At 39.3% G+C, this 22,487-nt stretch overlaps 1 protein-coding gene across 1 annotated transcript in view; it reads left to right on the top strand.

Annotated features, from left to right (window-relative positions):
• tsnare1 (T-SNARE Domain Containing 1) overlaps positions 1-22,487 on the top strand; it is a 182,652-nt gene that overhangs the window by 103,982 nt on the left and 56,183 nt on the right. The window contains exons 9-10 of the mRNA XM_038712303.1: positions 7,294-7,366; positions 14,123-14,205. Coding sequence (XP_038568231.1) covers positions 7,294-7,366; positions 14,123-14,205 — 156 coding nt within the window. The remainder of the gene's footprint in view (positions 1-7,293; positions 7,367-14,122; positions 14,206-22,487) is intronic.

Raw genomic sequence — 22,487 nt, 5'->3', positions numbered from 1 at the left:
CACGGTTGCTAACATTGTGCCAGTGTATCTAAACTCCATAATAAAAGGCCAGGAGCAGTGAGTAAAGGTTCCACCAAATCTGAAGTATTTTCTTCATAAGTCTGGGATTTTCAGGAGACTGAATGAAACAACAGCTGAGGAATGCACAGACCTGTATATTGGGGAGACTAAACAACCACTACACAAACGCATGGCTCAACACAGAAGGGCCAACTCCTCAGGTCAAGACTCTGCAGTCTACTTACATCTGAAGGACAGAGGACACTCGTTTGAGGACCACCAGGTGCACATTTTAGACAGAGAAGATGGATGGTTTGAAAGGAAGCATCTACACCAGGGTGGAGAAGCCGTCATTGAACAGGGGAGGGGGTCTACGCCACCACTTATCCCCCACTTACAATGCTGTCCTTTCATCACTTCCCAGGAAACTCAACAAACGTAACCTATTGGCCTCAGGTGAAGATACCAACGATGGTCGTTCAGTCTTGGCCTCAGGTAGTCTTAACAACTGTAACGACTGTCGTCACAGCAACAAGGAACACTAACAAACCAGCGGTATCGATGACCCGGGCCAACGACCCCACTGAGGTTAAATAGCTGAGTTTCCCTGCCAGTCAGTCAGAACTGAAGAAGTCCTTTGGATAAGGGACGAAACGTCTTCCAGTATCTTCAACCAAGTCCAGTTGCCCCTTCATTTTAACCCTCGTTGGATAACAGCTGATTAATTTGAGTATAGAGTCAATATTTACTATTATATTTACACTGTGCTATACATAGCTGTTTATTAGCTGGGGTCTTGGGTGCCAAACATTTTGTGTTGCATTTACATAAACTTATATTTTAGAGTATGATCCAAAACACTGGGTCCTACATGTCCCATAATGCCAACAATAGCGTCAGCAGGGTCGTGGCAAAGCTCCTCTAGAGCCGCAGTAAAATACATTAAACAACTGTTTTCACAGGCTGAGTAGTACTCCCCACAACTAATAACCTGAATATTATGTGTGAAATCTGTGGAATGTCCCTTCGTAATTCATAATTTGGTACATATCAGTTGAAAGCACTTATTGATTTAATACTTGAATATAACTTATATTTGTTTTCTAGTTTCTAATCTGTATACACACAATTAATTTGGTGTTTCTCAACCATGGTGTTGGGAGGGGGTCACTTTACAGGGCACAGGGTTGAAGAAGATGTTTCAGTAGTGCTGATATTTGCTTGAGATATTACAATGCAATTACATTTTCATTGATTTAATTAAAGTACACCATACTTCAGTTTACATGATAACTGACCTACCACGTCTGACTCCTACAAACTGTTCAGTTTTTATTGATCTTCATTGCATTGAATTTCCCAGCTGACAATGCTGAAATATGTATCATAAGCAGAACCTAAAAACAGGGTCACAGGCCAGAGGCAGCAGAGAAATCCTCTTATCAGTTCAAGATCTGTCACACGGCTCGCACCACGCTTATTTTATGTGAATGAAAGTAGTCACATGAACAGCCGGTGTATGGTGACGGGTGGACTTTGATCTCAGTCAGATCACGTTCAGAGTACAGAAGGGGCGTCGGTTTGCTTTGGGAATGTAGTGAGAGAGACTTTTCTCTCAGCGAGGTCTCGCTCTGATTGCTGTGCTCTCATTTAGCCACGAGAAGCAAAACTAAGTGGGAGTGAGGAACACTTCAGAGTTCCAAGTAACTTCTCGGAGCGAACAAGGTGTGAAAACGCCATAAATCTCGCAGACGCCTCTTCAGGGGCCGTGCTGTCTATCAGCGCTTTCCGTCCTCGTGGCTGACTTGCATACTTAATCAGCTCTTATTACTGAAGCCCGTTCACCTTAAAGAGGCTGATGGGAGCACTCTGCTGTGCCACACTTCCCTCTGCAGGCACAAGAGGAGACCTCCACGCACAGACATTTGTCTCATCACAGCTTTGCAGTTTAAGACTCGCATATTACCATGCTGCTGGCCTCCATGAATTGCAAACTTTGCATGAAACACTTCATCTAATCCCTGCTGCTCACTTTCATATCTTGGATTGTAAATCATAACCATTGTGCTGATACCTTGTAAGGTATCAAACTGCGTGCAGCTAATTTTGCTTTGAATAAAGCATTGTTTTCAAGACACAGATTAAAGTAATTACACATGCTCATTGAGGCTGCAACTGATTTCTGTGTGGATGAACAGAAGAATCGTTAGGTATCATGAGCATGAAAGAAGAGAGAGGAGTCACTTATTCCTTTTTTTGCTCATTTTCTATCAGAGAATCTGCAGGTTGCAAAGCTTTTGATCGAGCTGCAATCCCTCCCACAATTGTTCATGTCAGCCAGTATCAGGCAGATCCTTATGACTGGAGAAATGCGAGGCATGCTGCACTGTTGACTGAGTTGTCAATCAAATGCTGCCAGCAGGCTTGTTTTAGTGACTTTCTTTTAAATCCTGGCCTCAAGTTTAATTGTGTTTTTGCTGTCTCTGCAGTGGCCCCAGTGTCAGATGGAACAGATGTCTGAATTGCAGTCTGACATTTTAGTCTTTAAATATTCAGACCCTTGGAGCCTTTCATTTGTTCAAGTATGTTCTTTTCATCAGTCACACACAATAACACCAGCGGCAGGTTTTACGGGAGGCATCAGATTACCAGCAGAGGTGAGCGTCAGCGCTGAGGACGAGTGTGACTCATTGGCTACCATAATAACAATTTGTGAAATGCAACAAATGTTTCTGTGACACTTTATTGATCGCTGTACAGGAAGTTCATTTTTTGCACGTGTCCCTCACAGGCAGGTGAGGTCAGGGTCAGCTATAGAGGACTGCCCCTTGTAGCTGCTAACAGATTCATGGTGTATTACAATAAAGTTTTTCTTGCCAATTCACCTTCATTTTGATGGAAAACATGGCATGCTGAGGAAAAATGTGACAGAGAATTTCTTACAGTGCTAAGAAAATTCAGCTGAACTTGAAACAATGGGAAAACCGCCTGTTAGTCTGAACTGCATTATTTTGAGATGGTTTTCCTTGTTGTTTGTCTTGAAAGTGAATACTAAATTAACAGCCTTGTTATATCACGTTACATATTTGTAACTATTTGTTAGTGAAACCTGTGACACAAACTGTGTACAGCTCTTGCAGCTGAATTGATTGTATTTTTATTTAAACATAAATGTAATCATTTCACAAACTGAAATACTATTGACTTTACACAGTCTATCTGCTCTTCAGCCATAGGGAAGGAAGCAATATCCTATATAAGTATGAAAGATCCATGGTAACGTCCATGTATGTGAGGGTGAGAATTATTTCTGAAACATAATAAGGTGAAAATTTAGTGAAAAGTAACCCCATAACATTACAGTCCATATGATACTACTTTCACTTTTTCAATGTGATCTTCAGACTCAAACCCTGCTTAGAATTAGTACAGTATGTTGCAACGAAAGGAACGAAATACATTTGCTCAAGTACTGTACAATTGTGAGGTACTACAAACACAATATAAACAACTAATAAATGATGACGTATTATTAAAGATTAGTCTAGCCAGAAGTAAGTTGCACTTGGTTACATCTTCATCAAAGGGAATATCCATTAATGCATTAATGATTTTAATCCAATACTATAGTAAGCATTATTATAACATGAGCAATTGTGCCTGATGATTGCATTTACTTTTGGTATTTTAAGAATATTCTGATGCTAATATTTTTGTACTTTTGCTTAAGTGAAACTTTGAACTCAGGACTTTCACTTGTAACAGATTATTTCTACACTGTGGTGTTGATACTTTCCCTTAAAGGTTCAGTATGTCAGATTTACTGGCATCTAGTGGTAGACTAGACAGTTGCAACCAACTGTCTAGTCTACCACTCTTTAAAGGGCGTAGGATAGCTACGGCAGCTGACACAGGACAAGAATCTATATGTTAAAAAAAATCAAGATTTTATATGTTCTTAATTATTCAGTAAAACCATGTTATTGTGACTTGACCACTGACAGACAACATGGAAAATGTAAACCAAGAGTGTGAAACACTGTCACTGTTTCTGCACCACAGTCCATTTCAAACCACATAATAGATGAAATTTATACAAACATTGACAAATGAAACATGTTACTTCTCTTGGTGATTATGGATTACTTGTTCTTCTTTGAACATATGTATTCAATATAGTGATGAGCATCTACACTGCCAGAAATCTACAAGAAGAAGAAGAACGTGACAAAATGCACTCTGTAGCGTTGTTTGTCAGTTTTGAGCAACTGTAGAAACATGACGGCGCAACATGGCAACTTCCATGTAAGGGGGCCCGCTGTTCTGTAGATAGAAATGGCTCATTTTAAAATAATAAAAACATAACGGTTCATTATTTAAGATCTTTATACAGCACTGAAAACATAGTTTTGCATCTTATATTGCATTTCTGTCAGTAGATCCTTACACACTGGACCTTTAAGTAAAAGATCTCAGTACTACTGATATGTAGTTTTGGGACACGCCATGTGTGAAGACCAAACGGACTGAACTGATTCATTGTCTTTTTGTGTTCAGTCCGATGAAGTAAACCAAACTAAGTAGGCGTGAAAGCAACCCAAGACTTTGACTTCTTCCCCTGCACCTGGTCAGGTCTGTAGAGGAACTGCAGCAGAAACTATCGAACAGGGCAGATATACTTGACCTGGATGATGAGAAAACCTCCTGTATTAAATAAGGGTGGGAATCACCAGAGGCCCCACGATACAATATTATCACGATATTTATGTTGCGATTTGATTTTATTGCGATTTTAAATATATTGAGATATATTGCAATTTATTACCTTTTTCCAATTAGGTCCCTTTGTCAACATCTTTTTATCTAAAAAGATACATTTCTCTGTTTGTTCATATCACTTTTTCAGTCCTCTATATTGTCCTGTTAAGTTTTCTAGTGGACTAAAAAAGCTATAGATTTTGTTATTCAAGTACCAAAAAGGTAAAACTCCCATCTGCAATTTATATACTAAAATATCGATACTTGGCGTCCGTGTATCGATACAGTATTGCCATGGCAAATATCACAATACTATGCTGAATCGATTTCCCCCCCCCCACCCCTAGCATTAAATCTTCTGTTGGAAACAGAAAAATCTCCAGTCCTGGTCCCCAGCCCTGTGCCAGTATCCAGTGGCTGCTAGATTGGCCATGAGCAGAATTTAAAGCCCATGAAATATGGAAAAGAGCACAGTGTTGGCCCGAAGCCTGGCCACCCACTCAGCCCTCAGGCAGGGGTCCCAACCCATCACATCTCTGCCTTCTCCCTGTGTGTGTGTCTCTCTCTCTGCCGATTCACTTCCACACACTATTTGCTAAATTGGTTACACACTTCTCTGTCATTATGATGAAATGAGCCCTGATTGCCCAGTGCTTTGCCAGGTAAAATAAATTTGTTATTCTATTACAGCATGATAGACAGGGTTGCTCAAAGATAAATGCAAAAAAAAAAAGTCTTTAGCATCACAAGGTTTGCCAGGGGCCATTTTGGCTCCATTAAAATGGTTTTTGCCAAGTGGCAGGATGGCTGCCAGTTTCCACAGCAATCTCCGCCACCTGTGATGGATGGCCCAGTGGGTTAGGCTACACAAACGCAGCTGTGATTGCATGGAGCCATAATGGAGGAAAGGGGGGGACCTGTGAGCAGGAGATAGACAGAGGTTTTATAAGCTTTCATATTGCTTTGAGCTGAAACATTGAGAGCAGATTCAAAGCTCGGAGACTGTGGAGAATTAGCTGCGGTCAACCATAGCTGCACTAGTTTGCTCTGCCCTGACAGAGAAATAATTGAACAAAAACTTTGAACTGCTTTATTTTTTTTCCACTTTCAGTCAAGCCAAGCACACAACATTTAGGATTAAAAACAAATCCACTGAATTTGTCAATTAAAGGGAACTTGTTTTAGAATTTGTTTTTTTACAAATCCATGCACAGGACATCAAATAATCAGAAACCACTGTAGTTTAGTCTGACATTTCTCGGGGAAATGCATTAGATGCCACTACTGATGCTCTCTGAATTCATTAGGAACTTCAGTTATTTGTGTTATTTCCCTCTAAACTCTGTCCCTTGTGTGTCTGTTTGTTGCGCTATATAACAGTAGATTCTAAAAGTTTTGGTCAGACATTTTCATCTCAGTGGATGCGTCATCGTCTTAGCTCAGGTCATTTTGGTAGAATTTTGTGTATAGACAGACCGACGTAAGCACGTGAATTAACTGAACTGCAAAAGAATAGTGCAAAAGAACAAATATAAAAACACAAGTACGAAAAATAAGAGTTAAAAGTATTCATGTTTGTGCAAACTGGATGTAATTACAAGTTAAAAAGTATATAAACTGGTGCTGGCCACCACAGACTGATAGAACATCTGCAGCATCCTGTTGCAGACATGGAAGCCTCTGAGACTCTTGAACACACTTGCATCCTTCAATTGACTTTGTTAATAAAATTTGCTTTGCTTGCAGGCTGAACACACCTTGGAACGCTGCTGATTTTTACACATCAAAGTGTGTTTCCAGTTGCTGCATATGTGGGGAAAAAAGCTGTATGAAACCTTTATTGTCTCTAGAGTGAGCTGTGGGAAGTCTGATAAATGTCCTCACTGATGTCGCTTGAGCATCAGTTGGAAAAAGAAAAAAAAATCTGTGTGCAGATGTGGAGTTGGAAAGAAGGGAACTTACCAGACCTCTTTAGTCCGCTCCTCATCTCTGCTGAAGGCTAGTGGCTCGAGGCTACATTAGCCGCTACAAGCATAACACACCCAAATCTCCGACAGAACTGTCGACACAAGTTGTGGCTAACGTAGGCGCCAGGATGCATGGAATACAAAAGACAGTGTCACGGCTTCTGCTGCATCGATTTTTGATCCTTTTTTTAATCTGTCCATTGTGAGTCCGACTAAGTTATTTGCTAAATTAGTGGAGGTTTCTTTAAAGTAGCTAATTTTCATAATCGCCTGCAAATCACACATCAAAGGCGACACCCAGTGAAGAGCAGTATTCCATATTTGAACATATGATGAAACACTTTGCACATGTTTAACAACCCATACCAGGAAATAAAGAAGATTTAAAAAATGAACATTAAACATAAGAGCAATTACTTGTTACTGAGATAGTCGATGGGAAGACCATTTTCATAATTGACATGTTTTTGAGTTTGCTGTATCTATAATGTGTTCTGAGCCAGCCAGTGGCAGTGACTGACGCTCAGTTGAATAGTGGTGTAACATACACTGTGTTTCTTTTCCATAGAGAGACATGCTGGACGTCAGTCAAATCATGAAGGACCTGGCCAGTATGGTCCACGAACAAGGAGACGCCATAGGTAAGCTAGTGTGTCTGTGGTGAGTGTGTCTGTGTTTTCTTGTAGTCCGATTAACAACACGAGCTTGAAAATTCTGCGGGGGCAAAACAAACTTTTTAACCTCCACCTCGCTGCCATGCTGTTAAGATTCTTTGATGAGAAGCAAAATGCTCTGGGTTTATACAAACAGTGGGCTGTTAGAGAAAATCCATTTAGACACCCTGATATCTGTAAACGGCTCTCCACACCCTGCAGTGATTTAGACTTGGCAAATGAAACTTAGCACACAGATATAGGGCAGATACAGAAGCTTTGCTGCTAGGTCATGAATCTGCCATCAGCTATGTCTGGCTCCATCATGAACATTCACTAGAGAATTGGCTGTTACTTAATAATGTCCAACAACCATGTAGACAAAGAGACATACCTGGAGATATTGTTCTGATGGGATTGATAAGGCAGATGACTTTCCAAATTGGGGTGAATGTCTTGAGCTGTAGTCGCTGGTGAAAAACACATTTAGCTGTGACTGGAGGAGAGTCAGTTCATTTATAGTTTGGTTTTTAGCTTATTTAGACAAATAAATCACTGGGAGGCTAATTTAACCTTTTCCACTTTTAGCATAACCCAATGACTCCAATAAAGATAAAGCTTATTCTTTATTGTTCTTATTGGCTACAAATCTCACATTAAACAAAACAATGCGTTAGTCCGTCTCTCAATACTTGTCTGACCCTGTGTGTGGCACCCAGCCCAGAGCCCACAGGTTCCCACTGAAGATGGAAACTTTAAAAACACATGGGCACTGTAGTTTTTGGCACACTTTACTCAAACAGTAGGAAATAGTGCATTTGTTGGGGACTATTTTCAGCTGTGGACAGAGGAATGAAATATATGCATCATTCATTGTTGTTTTTTTCTTGACTATATGGAAAATATACATATTATTGTCATTTAAATTTAAAAATACTCACCCTGAATTTTGTTTATATTGCATGATAATGGAACGTAGTCCCATTGATTCACTTAAACATGATAGAAGTTATAGTGAATCTAATTAAATTGTCACATTTTGTATGACTGCACCTTTAAATCAAGAGTCTTTCTGCTTATCATTTTACACTTTTACACACACACTGTAATTCTGTACTTAAAAGTTCACTTTATAAACTTTAAAACAGTTAACGTGTTTTAAATCAAATCAACATGCCTTTGTAATAAACCAACACTAGGACACAGGTGCTTTGCTAACCTCTTAAACTGTAATAATCAATCACTATGCTAATACTAATTATCATACTGGCGTTGACAAGATGTGTTTGTTTTTTTTACCTTAACCTATGTTGAACACACAAGGCTCATTTACATACTAAGAGCATTCTAATAATATATATAGAAATATTTAGATATATTTGGCTGAGTCAGAGAATGATACAGCAAAAGGTGGGCAGAAAACGTAAAACAAGTAGACAATAGCAAAGCTGGGTTTAATGAATACTGTAGATTAATGGTGTAGTTACAAATGCTTTATGCACATTTCAGCTTTGTGGTGAAAAACTGTTAGTGTGTGTGAGTGAGATGATTTTTTATTTTTTTTTGGAAGGAATGGGAAGCAATAACTTTTGCTAATTGCTGCCTTTTTGTTGTAGAGTGTCCTTTTGTCTGCTGCCTTCAATCAAGCTAATGTAGACGCCCTTTAAATACCCTTTAGAGTCAGGCTGAGTCAGACTGGATTACCCAAATTCTAGAAGAATGGAATACCTGCTTTTCCTTTTGTCTTTTTCTCCAATACACTTCTTAATCAGGATGGTTAACATTTAGAGCAATAAATTATGCACATACAGGGTGAAATGGTATTTTGTTTTTCCAGTGCTTTAATAAATTTAAGTTTTTCTTCAGCTGTTAGGGGTTTGGAGTCCCTGGGCCATATTGAACAGCAGTCCTCTGTCCTCCCCTGCAGCCTGTATGCAGTATGAGGAGCTGGATACCATGATGTGCCAGACAGATTTTGCTTTAACAAAGGAGTTTTAATGTAGTCCTTCATCTTTACTATTTATTTAATTATGTATGTGTATATATTTGTCACCAGGCTGGACACAGGAGCGGAAATGGGGGTGGGGGGCACAAACATCATACAGACAGACACCATAGACAAAGGACAGCACCTGCAAGAGAACGGGGTGGGGGTTAGGTGGTGACAACAAGAAACAGAGAAAATACACCAATTGCTGAAAGCGAAGACACCTGCAAAATGGGGGGTCAGGGGGGCAGCCTGGATCATGATTTTAGTTTCCCACAATTGAATGAACATGATCGACTGCGATATTGCCATTTAAAATGCTTGCTCCGCTCATGAAAAACTCTGCTGCATATCAAATCAAGCGCTTCCTATACTTACAGCCAAGGGGGTGATGTGGCAGTGTGTGCACCCTCCTGCTGCTACAGTCCAGAGAAGACAGCAAAGTCCAGGAGTCTACATATGTCCGCTGCACCGTGGCTGCCAGAGCTGGTCCCGGCCCTTCTAGTCAATGCTTAGGAGTCCATCAGATGCAGCGCGTCTCAGATGCAGCTGTCGGCTCTGCGAAAAATACAGTCATTTTTTGATGGGAAGCCCTGTCAAGCAGCACAGAGCAGATCAAACTGGGTATGAAGTCAGACACAGAAAGGCGTGCATATCCCGATCATAAATCAACAAAAACACAGTTATAACAGACAAAAATGAACCATTTCACCACATTGCATACTTAATCATAGAAGAAGCACAAAAATCAAGCACTGATTACCAAATCAACAAAATCTAAACATGTCAGCAAAATCAGGCAGGCAAAACGCTCTGATTCTGAAGTGCTCCCTGTGGGATATGCAGCCATGCATACAACCAAACAAAACCAGGTCGCAGAGAGCCGTTGCACAAAAAGCACAAAATAACAACAAGCCAACAATGTGCTAAGCTCCTGAAATGTGACTGAGACGCTTCCAGTGGAAGTTAATGCTGAGCAGAGGATGGGACAAAACCGTAGCGCAGTGGGTAAAATATTTTTTATATTTTTATAAGATGATGCACTTTAAGGACCAGTCTTATTTTAATGCAAAGATTTGTACATTAGCAGAAATGCAGCACAACATGGATGTGAAAACAGTTGCTTATTTATTGAAATTTGAAAGTACAATAAAAAAAAATGCTGTCCCTAAAATCAATGAATAATCGTGATAAATGATTATGATCTCAATATAGATCAAAATAATCGTGATTATCATTTTGGCCATAATTGGGCAGCCCTACTAGTAGGTACAAAATGTTTTGGAATCCATGCAGTAGATGGCTGTAGCTGGTAGCTGTGAACTGGCTGCAGTGGCTGCAACGTATTCCTTCCTTCCGTCAAAATAACATCCACAAAAAGTGCTGCTTTTTGCCACTGACAGGCTTTAACCAGAAACAGAAGTCTCGCTCAAGGACAGCTCTTGCTATGGGATCTCGTGAGAGGCGAGTTGCAATCTGTTCGCTGTCTGGAGCTGCTGTGCTGGCTCTGGGGTGGCCCATCCTGTCTGCATGTTAGCTTCGCAGCAGCAACAGTAGCGACGGTTTGCTAACCCACAACTTAGCTAACGTTAGTTACGTTTTAATTCAGAAATGAAAAAAAAAAGATGGAACCCATTACACCTATGTTTGCAATTAAACATTCTGTGTCATTTCCTCAGTCAGATATAGAGTAAATTAAACACTTTCTTCCATCACATTCAGGAATCTTGGTTCTACATTCTTTTGTGAATTCTGCTACATCCCGTGCTTGTCAGCATAATCAAACTGAGCTTTTCAGCCATTTTGTCATTTGCATGTGAAAGACAGTTGATATGGTATTGTGGACATGGAAGGTAAAGGAACACAGTGTATTCCTACTAAATGGGCGAACAGCAAGTTAGAAGAGGATTCTGTGGAAGACTGCAGAGTTATCAACTTTATACCTCAGCAGAAGTTCAATCTGATCATTACAGAGTGCAGTAATGGACCTCTCCCCAATAAAAAGAGATGCACTGAATTTGCCTTGGGTCTTTTTGAACAAGGCTTGTTTGGTGTAGTGGCGGATCTGAATAATATGTGATTGTGCTGTGGAGGCGTTTGTTGCAAAAGCAGCACGTAATACAAAGAAATGAATAGGCTCAAGAAGGAAGGATTAGTGCTTTTATGGCCTATTCATGCTGGCTAAGGACACACTATATTAAACCCTCTGAGTCGAGATACACAATCAACAAGGTTGGTTCAGCAGGCAAACACAAACTCTGGCACACCACACAAAAGAGGTGTAAAAACATATTCATTTGTAGAGATCAAAAGAGTACATCCTTTTTTGTTTTTCGGGGTGATTAAAACATTCTGGATTGGACACGAGTTTATTTATTATTCTGGTATTCAGAATTTTGAATGATTTTTACCAGAAGGTGGCACTAGAAATCTCATAGGGTCCTAAAATGGTTTCTCCCCTACAGTCCCTCCAAAAGTATTGGAAAGGTAAGGAAATTCCTTTGTTTTTGTTTTGACTGAAGACACATGTGTTTAAGATCAACAGATGAGGATGAGACAAGAGTTCAGAATTTCAGCTCTCATTTCCTGGTATTCACATCTAGATGTGTTAAACAACTTAGGACATATCACCGTATTTATTAGACCACAGCATTCTTAGGTGAGCAAAGTAAAGGAACAAATAATCTTAAAGTAAATAACATTTAATATTTGGTGGCATAACCCTTGTTTCAATAACTGCCTTAAGCCTGCGACACACCGACATCACCAAACTGTTGCATTCTTCATTTGTGATGCTATTCCCGGCTTTTACCGCAGCTTCTTTCAGTTCTAGTTTGTTTCGTGGGTGTTTCTCCCTTCAGTCTCCTCTTAAGGAGGTGAAATGCAGCTCTGTTGGGTTAAGATCAGCTGATTGACTTGGCCAGTCTAAAACCTTCCACTTTTTCCCCTGATGAAGTCCTTTGTTTTGTTGTTGTGCTTTGGGTCATTGTCCTGCTGCACGATCAACTTCCTCCCCATTAGTTTCAATGCATTTCTCTGTAAATTGGCAGAAAAAATGTTTCCGCTTCTGAATTCATTCTGCTGCTACCATCATCAGTTACATCATCAATAAATATTAATGAGCCTGTTCCAGAAGCAGCCATGCACGCCCAAGCCATGACATCACCTCCACCAGGCTTCACTGATGAGCTTGTATGCTTCAGATGATAAGCAATTCCTTTCTTTCTCCACACATTGGCCTTTCCATCACTTTGCTAGAGATTGATCTTGGTCTCATCAGTCCATAGGATTGTGTTCCAGAACTTTTGCGGCTCATCTCTGTGCTTCTTTGCAAATTTCAATCTGGCCTTCCGAATCTTCCTGCTGATGAGTGCTTTGCATCTTGTGGTGTGGCCTCTATATTTCTGCTCTCCACTCCCAGTGGGGGAACGTCCCGCCGGCTCAGTGAAAACCAAAGGCACACTGAGCATTCTCTTAGTCCGGACGAGGGCCTCCCCTCGACATGATATGCGCCCCTTTGTTCAACATGCCAGAGATGTACTCGGCCCAAGAGCCTCATGACCGACAGAGCCGTCACCGTCGCTCGCGAAACGACATGGCGGAGCAGCTTTCTGTGTACACAGTTGGACTAGTAAATAATATTTCTACCGTAATAGCGTATTTACCCCAGAAAAGTGTAGATTTGTTCAAATGTTTGTAACAGAAACTGAAATCAGTTTAAATAAAAAATGCCTTAACTATAGCATGGTAAATTTTTATTTAGTGCCAATATGAGGTTTCTTTGTTTTTGAAACATTGGTGGGCTGTCAAGGCTGCGTGTGCAGAGTAACAATATTACGATGATTCAGCAAGTTGGGTAAGACAATGATTAGAGAAGAGCACATTTACTGTTGTATTTCTCATGAATAAGGACAGAGTGGATACTGTATGTGCTGTTGTTCTCCTAATTATTTCCACAAGTATTTGATAAAAAACTGATTTCTTTTCTCTTTTTTTTACCCAAAATTGGGAACGTTTCACTTTGTAAACCTTCCTCACATCTTGACTGGATGTTACTAAAAGTATTAATTTAAATCTAGCAAAGGCAAAGGTAACCAGGTTAATGAGATTTATATGTCAGGTGTTTCTGATGAAGATAACTATTATAGGAGTTGTGTGCTGGAGCTTTTTTTTTCAGCAGCTGGATCCAGTTGCTGTTTTTTTTTTTACCATTGTGTCTGGACAAAGACTTACACCACCTGTGCTCCCCAATAGTATCTGGCAACCCGCACTATAGCTGGAGACAGAAGTGCTGGGCGGATAGAAACGGTACCGGCAGCTATCTTGGCTTCAGCTTGGGGTCTAAATATTTTTAACTGTGTTAATCTGTGTTTACAACCTGGGAGCATTGAGTTTAAAAGATGTGGGTGGTTATTTGGCAGGAAGTGTCTCATGAAAAACAATATTGAGAGGCATTATGGGAAGTGTAGGATCCAGTGTTTTTGGAGCTTGACTAATACCAGGGACTAAAATTTAGGGTATCTGCCTTTGCTGCTTCTACTTGACTGTGTTTCTATACACCCACCATACTAAATCTGTGGAGTCTGTTTAGTAAATTAAACTTTTACTCTAGCCTTAGCTATTAAATCAAATCTTAACCCGATAAAGTGAACCACTCTGAAAATAGGTTTAGTGGATTTGTTTGACATGAACTGGAATCAATGGCTGTGACAACGTGCCACCTGACCATACTGTCATTCTGCTCTGTGTTTCCTTAGACAGCATTGAAGATTACATTCAGACCGCATCTTCTAACGTGGAATCAGCCAATCAGGAGCTTGCAAAGGCCAACCAATACCAGGTACAGTGAACTGCCCTGTACTACAGTGTCCTCCACGCTTTGCATTCACTTTGTTCTGTTTTAATTTCGTCTACTTGACTGAGCTTTTTCATTGTAACACAGTCACAAGAAGCTTAGCTTGATCAGCCATGCAAACAGGGACTTTGCTAACTAGATTACACAGCTTAATAACAGAAATGATGTAATTTCATGTCATACTTTACTAGCTTTTGCCTGCAGTTAAATTAATTGTATTTAGACACAGAAAATATAAAATTCTTGTCTGGAGTCTTATAAAAAACAAAACCACATTTCCAATTCCATGTATGTCTTACTCATACTGAGATAATGGTTACACATTTGCAATTATATCCTACAAGTTTATTGACTTAGAGAAGAAAATGAAGTAATGGGACAACTGCAACTGCACAACTGCAGCCAGAAATTAAATAGAAAATGTTTTTTCTCTTTGTGTGGTTTTTGGGGTGGCTAGAATTTCCACTTCACAGCACATATTGGAGAGACGTTTTATGAGATGCCCAGGGGTCTGCTTTCGCTTTTTCTTTTCAAGGAAATATATGTGTCTTCTGCCATTCTGTCAAGGACTATCTCAGTAGGCCAGAGCTCAGAGTGGCTCTGTGCTGTATAGGCCCCTGGCTATGGTAAATAATGTATTGACATAAGTGTCACTGGGTTAATAAAGGATATACTTTTTTTTACATGAGTTACATAGCTTCAGAGCTGCATCTGAACTCTTTACCTGCAATGCCTTTTGACAGCCATGAAAAATATATTGATTTATTCATCAGTGACATCTGTCTATTAAATAAAGCGCCAGTAAAGATAGAACTTCATATTTAAGCAGCTATGGAAACCATTTTAAACTGATACAAAAAAAAAAAAATCTTTTCGCTAAATCATACTTTTTAATATTTGCATGGATTTTCAACATCATATCAGCAGTCTCTCATGATTGCAGTGGTTTCTGCCCCCCCTCCATGCTGCTGCTCTACTAGTGAGTGAACAAATGAGCAAATGGCAACAGCTTTCCCATTAATTGTCATTTCATTATCTCAAGGAGAGCTGAGCCGTGACTGAGCTCACACTGAGCAATTTAGCTCTCCACCAATCCAGACAGCTGCTGTCTTTACAGAAGCAGAGCAGCTGAATGGAAGAAAAACAACAAAAGAAAGACAGACAGACACAAAGTCAGTCAAACAGACAGACAGCATGATGAACCTGGAGAGAGACAAGTCCAGACTCTACACAGTCCCATGTTGACATCAAACCTGACCACACTTTTTAGTGCAAAACATTGTTGTAAGTTACAGATTTTATAGCTGTTACATACCATATAAGTGTTCCAACACTTCATTAAAGCTACAGTGTGTGTGTGAAAGGGAAATTGTATGTTTAACAGACATCTTACCTGCTGTCAGTAGTTTTACCAGCCGACTCTTCAGTCGTTCACAGTGAGCATCTCCAGCATTTCTGATCCAACTTCACATTTCAACTGCTGACTGCTTCAGCAGTTACAACTCAATATATTTCATTGCTTGCTCGTTAACTGACATTTTAGTGGTTTTCTGTGTCTACTCTTCAACTGAAACTAATATTAATATCTTTGCAGCCCCAAGTAAGTGTTTTCACTTAAAGTGACATTCCCACCTGTGTTCAGCATCTTCACATCAACTCACACCTCAGTAGATTCAGTTCAATTGATATTTATGTTGCTGTCTGTGCTTACATTGAAAGGGACACTTCATCTGCTTACAAAGCACACATTTGAACAGTCACCATTCCTTCTACTTCAACTTACAAGAGTGGTTACATGTCAACTGACATTTCAGCTGCTTTTATCTGTTACTTTTTAACTGATATTTGAGAGCTTTCAATAAGTCGAACTGTTAATGAAAGTAACGTCTAACCATAGCCAAAGAATGGTCTAGTCATCAATTAGACAGCTTTTGACTGATTACTGTATATACATCAAACACATAACAAAATAATGGCTAAAGATTCTTTTTACTCAAATATAACAGGTTCTCATAAATAGCAATCCATCCAAACAAATTAAATATCAAGATTTTATTAAGAAAAAGGATTACACCATAGACAACTTGTTATAAATATTATAAATACAATTATATACATATATAGATTATGACAAAAATATAAATAATGGCAATATAAATGGGTTAGGCTACATCCAAATCTAGATATTCATCCAAGTGCACGATGCAGCAAGAGCACCAACAGTGCCAGTCTCTTAGGTAATTGGGATCCATAACTATTGAATATGATAATAATAGTAAACATTATAACTGACTATGTATTTACTGTTCTCCCATAAGACATGTCTGACTACTATCATCGTATGATTTGAAATGAAACCATACTGTATATTTCTAACTGTTATTTTATTAAAGGTCAAAACTTTTTATTTTCATTTTAAAACCCTTTTTTCTTAACTTAATGCCCGTCTTTATCACTGACCCATTCTTTCTTCTTTGTGAGCAATGTGCTGTGAATGTAGGTATATTTTTGTCGTGCTTTGTTGACTGTATGCTGTTAAAACATATTGGTGGCTTTCATAATAAATTATAATAATATATAATAATAACCACCATAAGCTAACCACAATATGGCTTACAGGGTTCCTACACATGATAACAAATAATGTAGATAAATAATGAAGACATGTCAGAACAAAGACACAGATACTTACAAGACCAAAGTAAATTTCCTTTCGCTTCGAACGTCTGCGGTCGTACTCTCGCCCGTTGCTCTCCGACAGGTAACTCTCGTTAAGAAAAATGTGTAAAGCGAAAGTGTTTATTGCAAGATCTGCCAACAACGCTGTCTGCTAACTTTCAAGTCTCGCATTGCCAGTAGTCATGTCTCAGTAGGGCTATATATTCACCTTATTTCCACACCGGCAAGGGCGACGCCATTGCGTTCGTTTTGTCTCATTTCTTCCGGCAGAGCAGGGCCACAACTTTCGGTTGAGCGGGACTTCAGCTAGCTGCTAGCTGTAACGTTAGACAATAACCGAGAAAAGATGTTAAGTATTATATTTTCAGTTTCAAGAGGCGAGAACAACTGCACACTCGTTACGAGTATAATGTGAAGAGGTCGGAGTGTTGTCGTGCATTTTACAACTTATACCATTCCACCTAAAGTTGAGGAGAACTTGACGCTAACGTTTACTTGTGGCTGACGGCGCTACACTTGAAGCACACTGCGCCCGTGTGTTCATACCATTTCATGAACAGGAAGCCGACTGATGAACTCCTCGGCTAAGATGCTCCAGTAAATAAGCCACATCGGGTTCTGAACAACTTGTCAGATTCAGGTAAGCTAGCTATATATGTGTTCATTGCATAACGTTATGTTTGTTATGTCCCTTCTATAAATACATTTAAAGATCAGTAATGAGCAGGTAACTAAAGTAACTAAATACAATGAATTTTGCATGATTACTGTTGCCTAACGCTGTGTATTTCATATTTGACATTAAGGTGTTATAAGATATTATGATCTCCTCCATTACAGTCTAACAGTAGCACGTTATTCCTGTTTACATATCACCATCATATATCATGTTAGCCGGCCGGCTACCTCTCTCACATCTCTCATTCAGATGTTGATATTGAGCTAAGTATTAATAAATGAATTAGAGATTGTGTGAATACTGTCTAGTTTTTAATACACCTGTCTCACACACACTGTTCTGTATAATTGTGGTTGCCATGATATATGAAACTCATGATGTATTTTAAGTTTTAAGTAATGTAAAATTATGTTTATGGTTTATTTCTACAGATGCAGTAGAGAACTGTGAGGATGACCACATCCACATGCCTACGCACTGTGATGCGGAAACAAAATGGGAGGATCCATCTGTCTCTGACCACAGCTACACCACTCAATCACCACTCAACCTGAACACACCTACATCTGATATAGGAACACAATGTGTTGAGCCGGCTGCCTTGTACATAAAACTCTACTGAGGAACAACCACCTTTGTCAGTTATTCTTTTTAAACCTTCACAATGTGACCAGATGTTACTGTGGTGTATAACATATGTGCATTTGACCATTACAGTTCTTCCAGAGTATATGGGGATGTACAGATGGGGATTCAAATACTCAAACAAGGACAGTATGAATGGACTCTGGACAAGGACGGTGTGGAAACGTCTGGATTGCATCGACACTGCTGAGGAGCTGCAGTGGAATACCTTCCTATGTCTACTTTGATATAGATATGAATACATATGTGAATGAATAATACTTAATTAACAATTATATTCTTTTTGTGTTAACTGTGTAAAGACTTAGACACTTAGGGAGTTAATATTTGGGGACCTCAGGTTTTTTTCTTTTTCTTGATGCTTAGGGATATAGGGTCTAGGCAGGGAAAGGTCCGTTGGAGGGTCCGATGGGTTGACCAGCCTGAATTCGGACATGGTTTTGATTTGTTTTATTTCCTGAGGTTTTCACATGTATTGGCTAAACCGTATTTCTGTATTGATTGATAATGATGTCGTTTATTAATTGGACTGGAGTACCATGCGTGGCCGCCTAAGGCAGAGGGGCCGTGAGAAAATTTTCCTGTCTAGATTGTCTTGGAGGGAATTTGGAATGAAGGCTGCCGGACGGGTTTTTCGTTCTCACACTCCATAAAGTTGATATGCTGCTAAAAATAATATTGTAAGAAGTATGTGTTGGAGAAATTGATCTCTTTTTGTTTTTCGAGACTCAATTAAGTCTCGTAGGGGGGAATATGTGGTGTATAACATATGTGCATTTGACCATTACAGTTTAATATAATGCTCTGCAGCTGGTGAAAGGAACAGTGAACCCTTATGAGGAAGTAATGATTGATGGGTGAACCAAGAGTGAACCCTCCTATAGAATTTGACCCCTGACCCAGAGCTGGAGAGAGACACAGTGTTAGGGGAAGTGGTGTCTAACAGATGGTTACACTTAGTCTACAGCACTGTGCCCTTATATGGTATTTAGCAGAGACCTAAACATGTCTTATATAAGCTGTGTTCAATGTACAGAGAGACAGAGTGGCCATCAGGCTGGGTCACTCTCCAAGCTGCTGCAGAGCTTGTAATTGATGCTGAATTCTTTGATGTAATAAACTTTATAATCAAGAACAGTGTCAAGCGGATTTCTTCTCAACACATCATCGCAGCATTATCGTTCGGACACCACATTACCTGTCAGTAAATACTGTTTAGAACTAAACAAGGTGAGCTCTATAGATTCCCCTTAAACCTTAAAGGAAAGAACTCTCTGTCCACAAGTTTGTAAATTAATCTGAAGATGCTGTGTCTTGCAGCTCCTTGAAAACAACAATTACTTCTGGTACAGCACATTATATGGTGAGTCAATATACTGAAAAGATGAGTTAAGGTGAATAGCCAAGCCGTTAAAATTAGACCACTGACTGCCTCGATTTCGCTGTGTGGGCTAAACACAGACTACATGTAGCCTGTCCAATTCAGAGCTAAATCGTGGCCACAGATAGACCATGTCAATTAAATGACACTTGATATCTTGTAGTTATTATTGACATTGCGAAAATAATGGGAATCAGCCATTTCACTTGCTCTTGGGCAACCATAATTAATCAGTTTTGGACATTTTGACTAAAAGTGGGCTACAAACAGCCGGTCTGACTACGAGAAAAATCGCGGTTACGCACAGAACATGTGAAAGAAATGAAACCAGAAACCTTGTCATCACTGTTGACTTTGCTTATATGATGGAATATCATACACTTTGCACCTTATTTTGGCAAAAACGTCATGTAACCAAATTTAAGGTTATTGTGGCTAGAAGTGGGTTACTCATAGCTGGACTAAACTGGGTCTATAGTTAACCGAGAGATTGAAATGATGGCTATTGCTCGCTGTGAAGTGTTATTTGCACGGTACAAAATATTTTACTAAAAATACCAAAAAAAACTAAACTAACTAATAACTAAAACTTAACTGATAACACCCAATCAGGAAGCTAAAAGTGAGAGTCATCGTTTTTAAAGTCCCCATTTTCGCCTGTCTGCACTAAAAGACTACCCTGGAGTTTTAAAATAAAAACGGGGTTTTCTTCATTTTAGGTCTTGGGATTGGGCGTTTTGGTCTGGACGTAGTCAAAGGTCTGGTGTGTTTTAGGTTCAGCATTAACTTATTTCATAAGCAAATAATTCACATTAAGATATTTGAACCTTTGTAGAACTGCAATTTCCAGCAAGGGCTACAAAGCTCTGAATTTGTTTCAGTGGCAGGGTTGGACATAAACACCAAACAAACATTTGTAAAAAGGCCTTCAGTGTTGATCAGTGAGATCAGAGATACGTACTCTCTCTGATGCTGCCATGTCCAGACAAAATCACCTGAGGACCATGTTGATTTTAAATTAGGGCCAATCTGGAACTATAGATGTGTACACCCGAGATCTTGTTCAGGTTCACTCAGGTGTCAGTTGTTTGGGTGTTTGATCTGCTGTAAGACCTCTACATCTTCTTTGATTGCCACTAGGAGCTGATGTGAACAATTTTACCAGTCGCTAGCTTGTATTTACCCAATTTGAAGTGAATGTAGCGTGAACTTAATAGCACTGTGGCGACCACATAAAAATTCAATAGAACAGATTTGGGGGGAGGGGAGAGGGGCTTGAAAGAACAGATTGAACACTTGGCAGCAAGTCTAAGCACTGATGTAGCCTTGAACACTCTACATGCACCACTGCACATCTCCACCAATGGTCAATTAAGAGCGGATGTCATTTTCTTCTCGTGCCCTGCCTTGTCTACTCACTTTACATTGAAAATAAATTGAATCTATAATCCATTATCTGGAGGCAGATTACTTTCTGCAAGTTTCTCTAGTTGCTGTGATGTTTGATCACCTCATCTGTGTTCAGTGGACCACGCTGAACTCTGATTGTTGATTGTTATCTAAACAAGATAGTTTATAATTACCATTAAAACACAGATGTTCTAGCAATACAGTGAGCAAAAGCAGTATCCTTTTCATAAGTAGAAGTAACTGAATTTATACTTGATTTGATTTGATGTTAAGTCCATCTATTTTCCGAACTGAAATTGATCTCCAAGTGAGCTACTAAATCCTTCTGAGTCTCAAAAAAATCTATGTAACACCATTTTCCTCTGACTTAATTGAAGATAATATAAAACACTGCCTATTGTGTTTATGAAAGGAACAAAAGGAAGAAGGAGGGGAAGGGAAAGAAGACAAAAAAGGAAGACGGCTTGTAAATGAATGGGTACACGGATGAATGGACCCATCCACACATAGGCACAGACAATTTTTGCCCTTCTGACAAATAAGATAATGAAAAAGAAAAACCTAATCACAGTGCTAAAGCTCTGACTGATCACAGTACTCGGACTGGGGGGATGGGCTAACTCTGACAGATTGCAGGAAAACTGACTTACTGTTCAATCACTCTTCCTCCAGCCCCTCTGGATTCTTTATGCTACTTTGAAGGATGTGGAGTGGAAATAACCATGTTTGAAGTTACCCAGGTTGATGTCAGTGACACTCCTCTGACTCTGCACCCATCAGCCACAGCTGGACTAAGCATGTTGAAGAGGAAAGAGTAAACCTGACTTCAAATAAAACATGGATACATTTCTCAGATGTCTCTTAAGACCACTTTTTTTGTTAAGTGTCGGATGGAACAATCAGCACAAATTTGGTTATTTTAATAGCACTGCAAATAGATAGGCAGGCAGGCAGATTGTACTATTTATTCTCAAAGAGAAAATGCAGTTAGGGTAAATATATATTGATATAAATACATATTAATAAAAAATATACATTTACATATATACAAAATCCTACATGTATTAAATTGAGATGGGGTGCGTTTTATTGCTTATGATTTCAAGTTTTTATTTGTAAAATGGAAGAATGTGCAGTCTTTAAGGTTTCAATTGGAGTTGGTGTTAGGTGTGGACAAAAAATATGAACAAAAACATCCTGAACTATGGTAATAGTTGCAGCATGTATGCTTGATGCCGAATACAATATCTACCACGTAACATTCATAACATACAAAACATGCATATGGTTATTTACACTACCACAGTGCATCTCATTTGATGACAGTGTGAGTGTTTGTGTACTACCTTGTTAAAGGATGTGTGTTGCTGTTTATTTGTGGAAGATTCATGACATTTCAATTTTGACTATACTGTAGATCATTTACATTTATTCATTGCTTTTATCCAAAGCGACTTACAATTGCTATACATC

This window comes from Micropterus salmoides, unplaced genomic scaffold, assembly GCF_014851395.1.
Source record: "Micropterus salmoides isolate LMB-PRFRI ecotype aquatic unplaced genomic scaffold, ASM1485139v1 Ms_hic_scaffold_11, whole genome shotgun sequence".
NCBI lineage: Eukaryota > Metazoa > Chordata > Actinopteri > Centrarchiformes > Centrarchidae > Micropterus > Micropterus salmoides.
The sequence above is the reverse complement of the archived record's forward strand: the minus strand, read 5'-3'. Positions and strand labels throughout refer to the sequence as shown.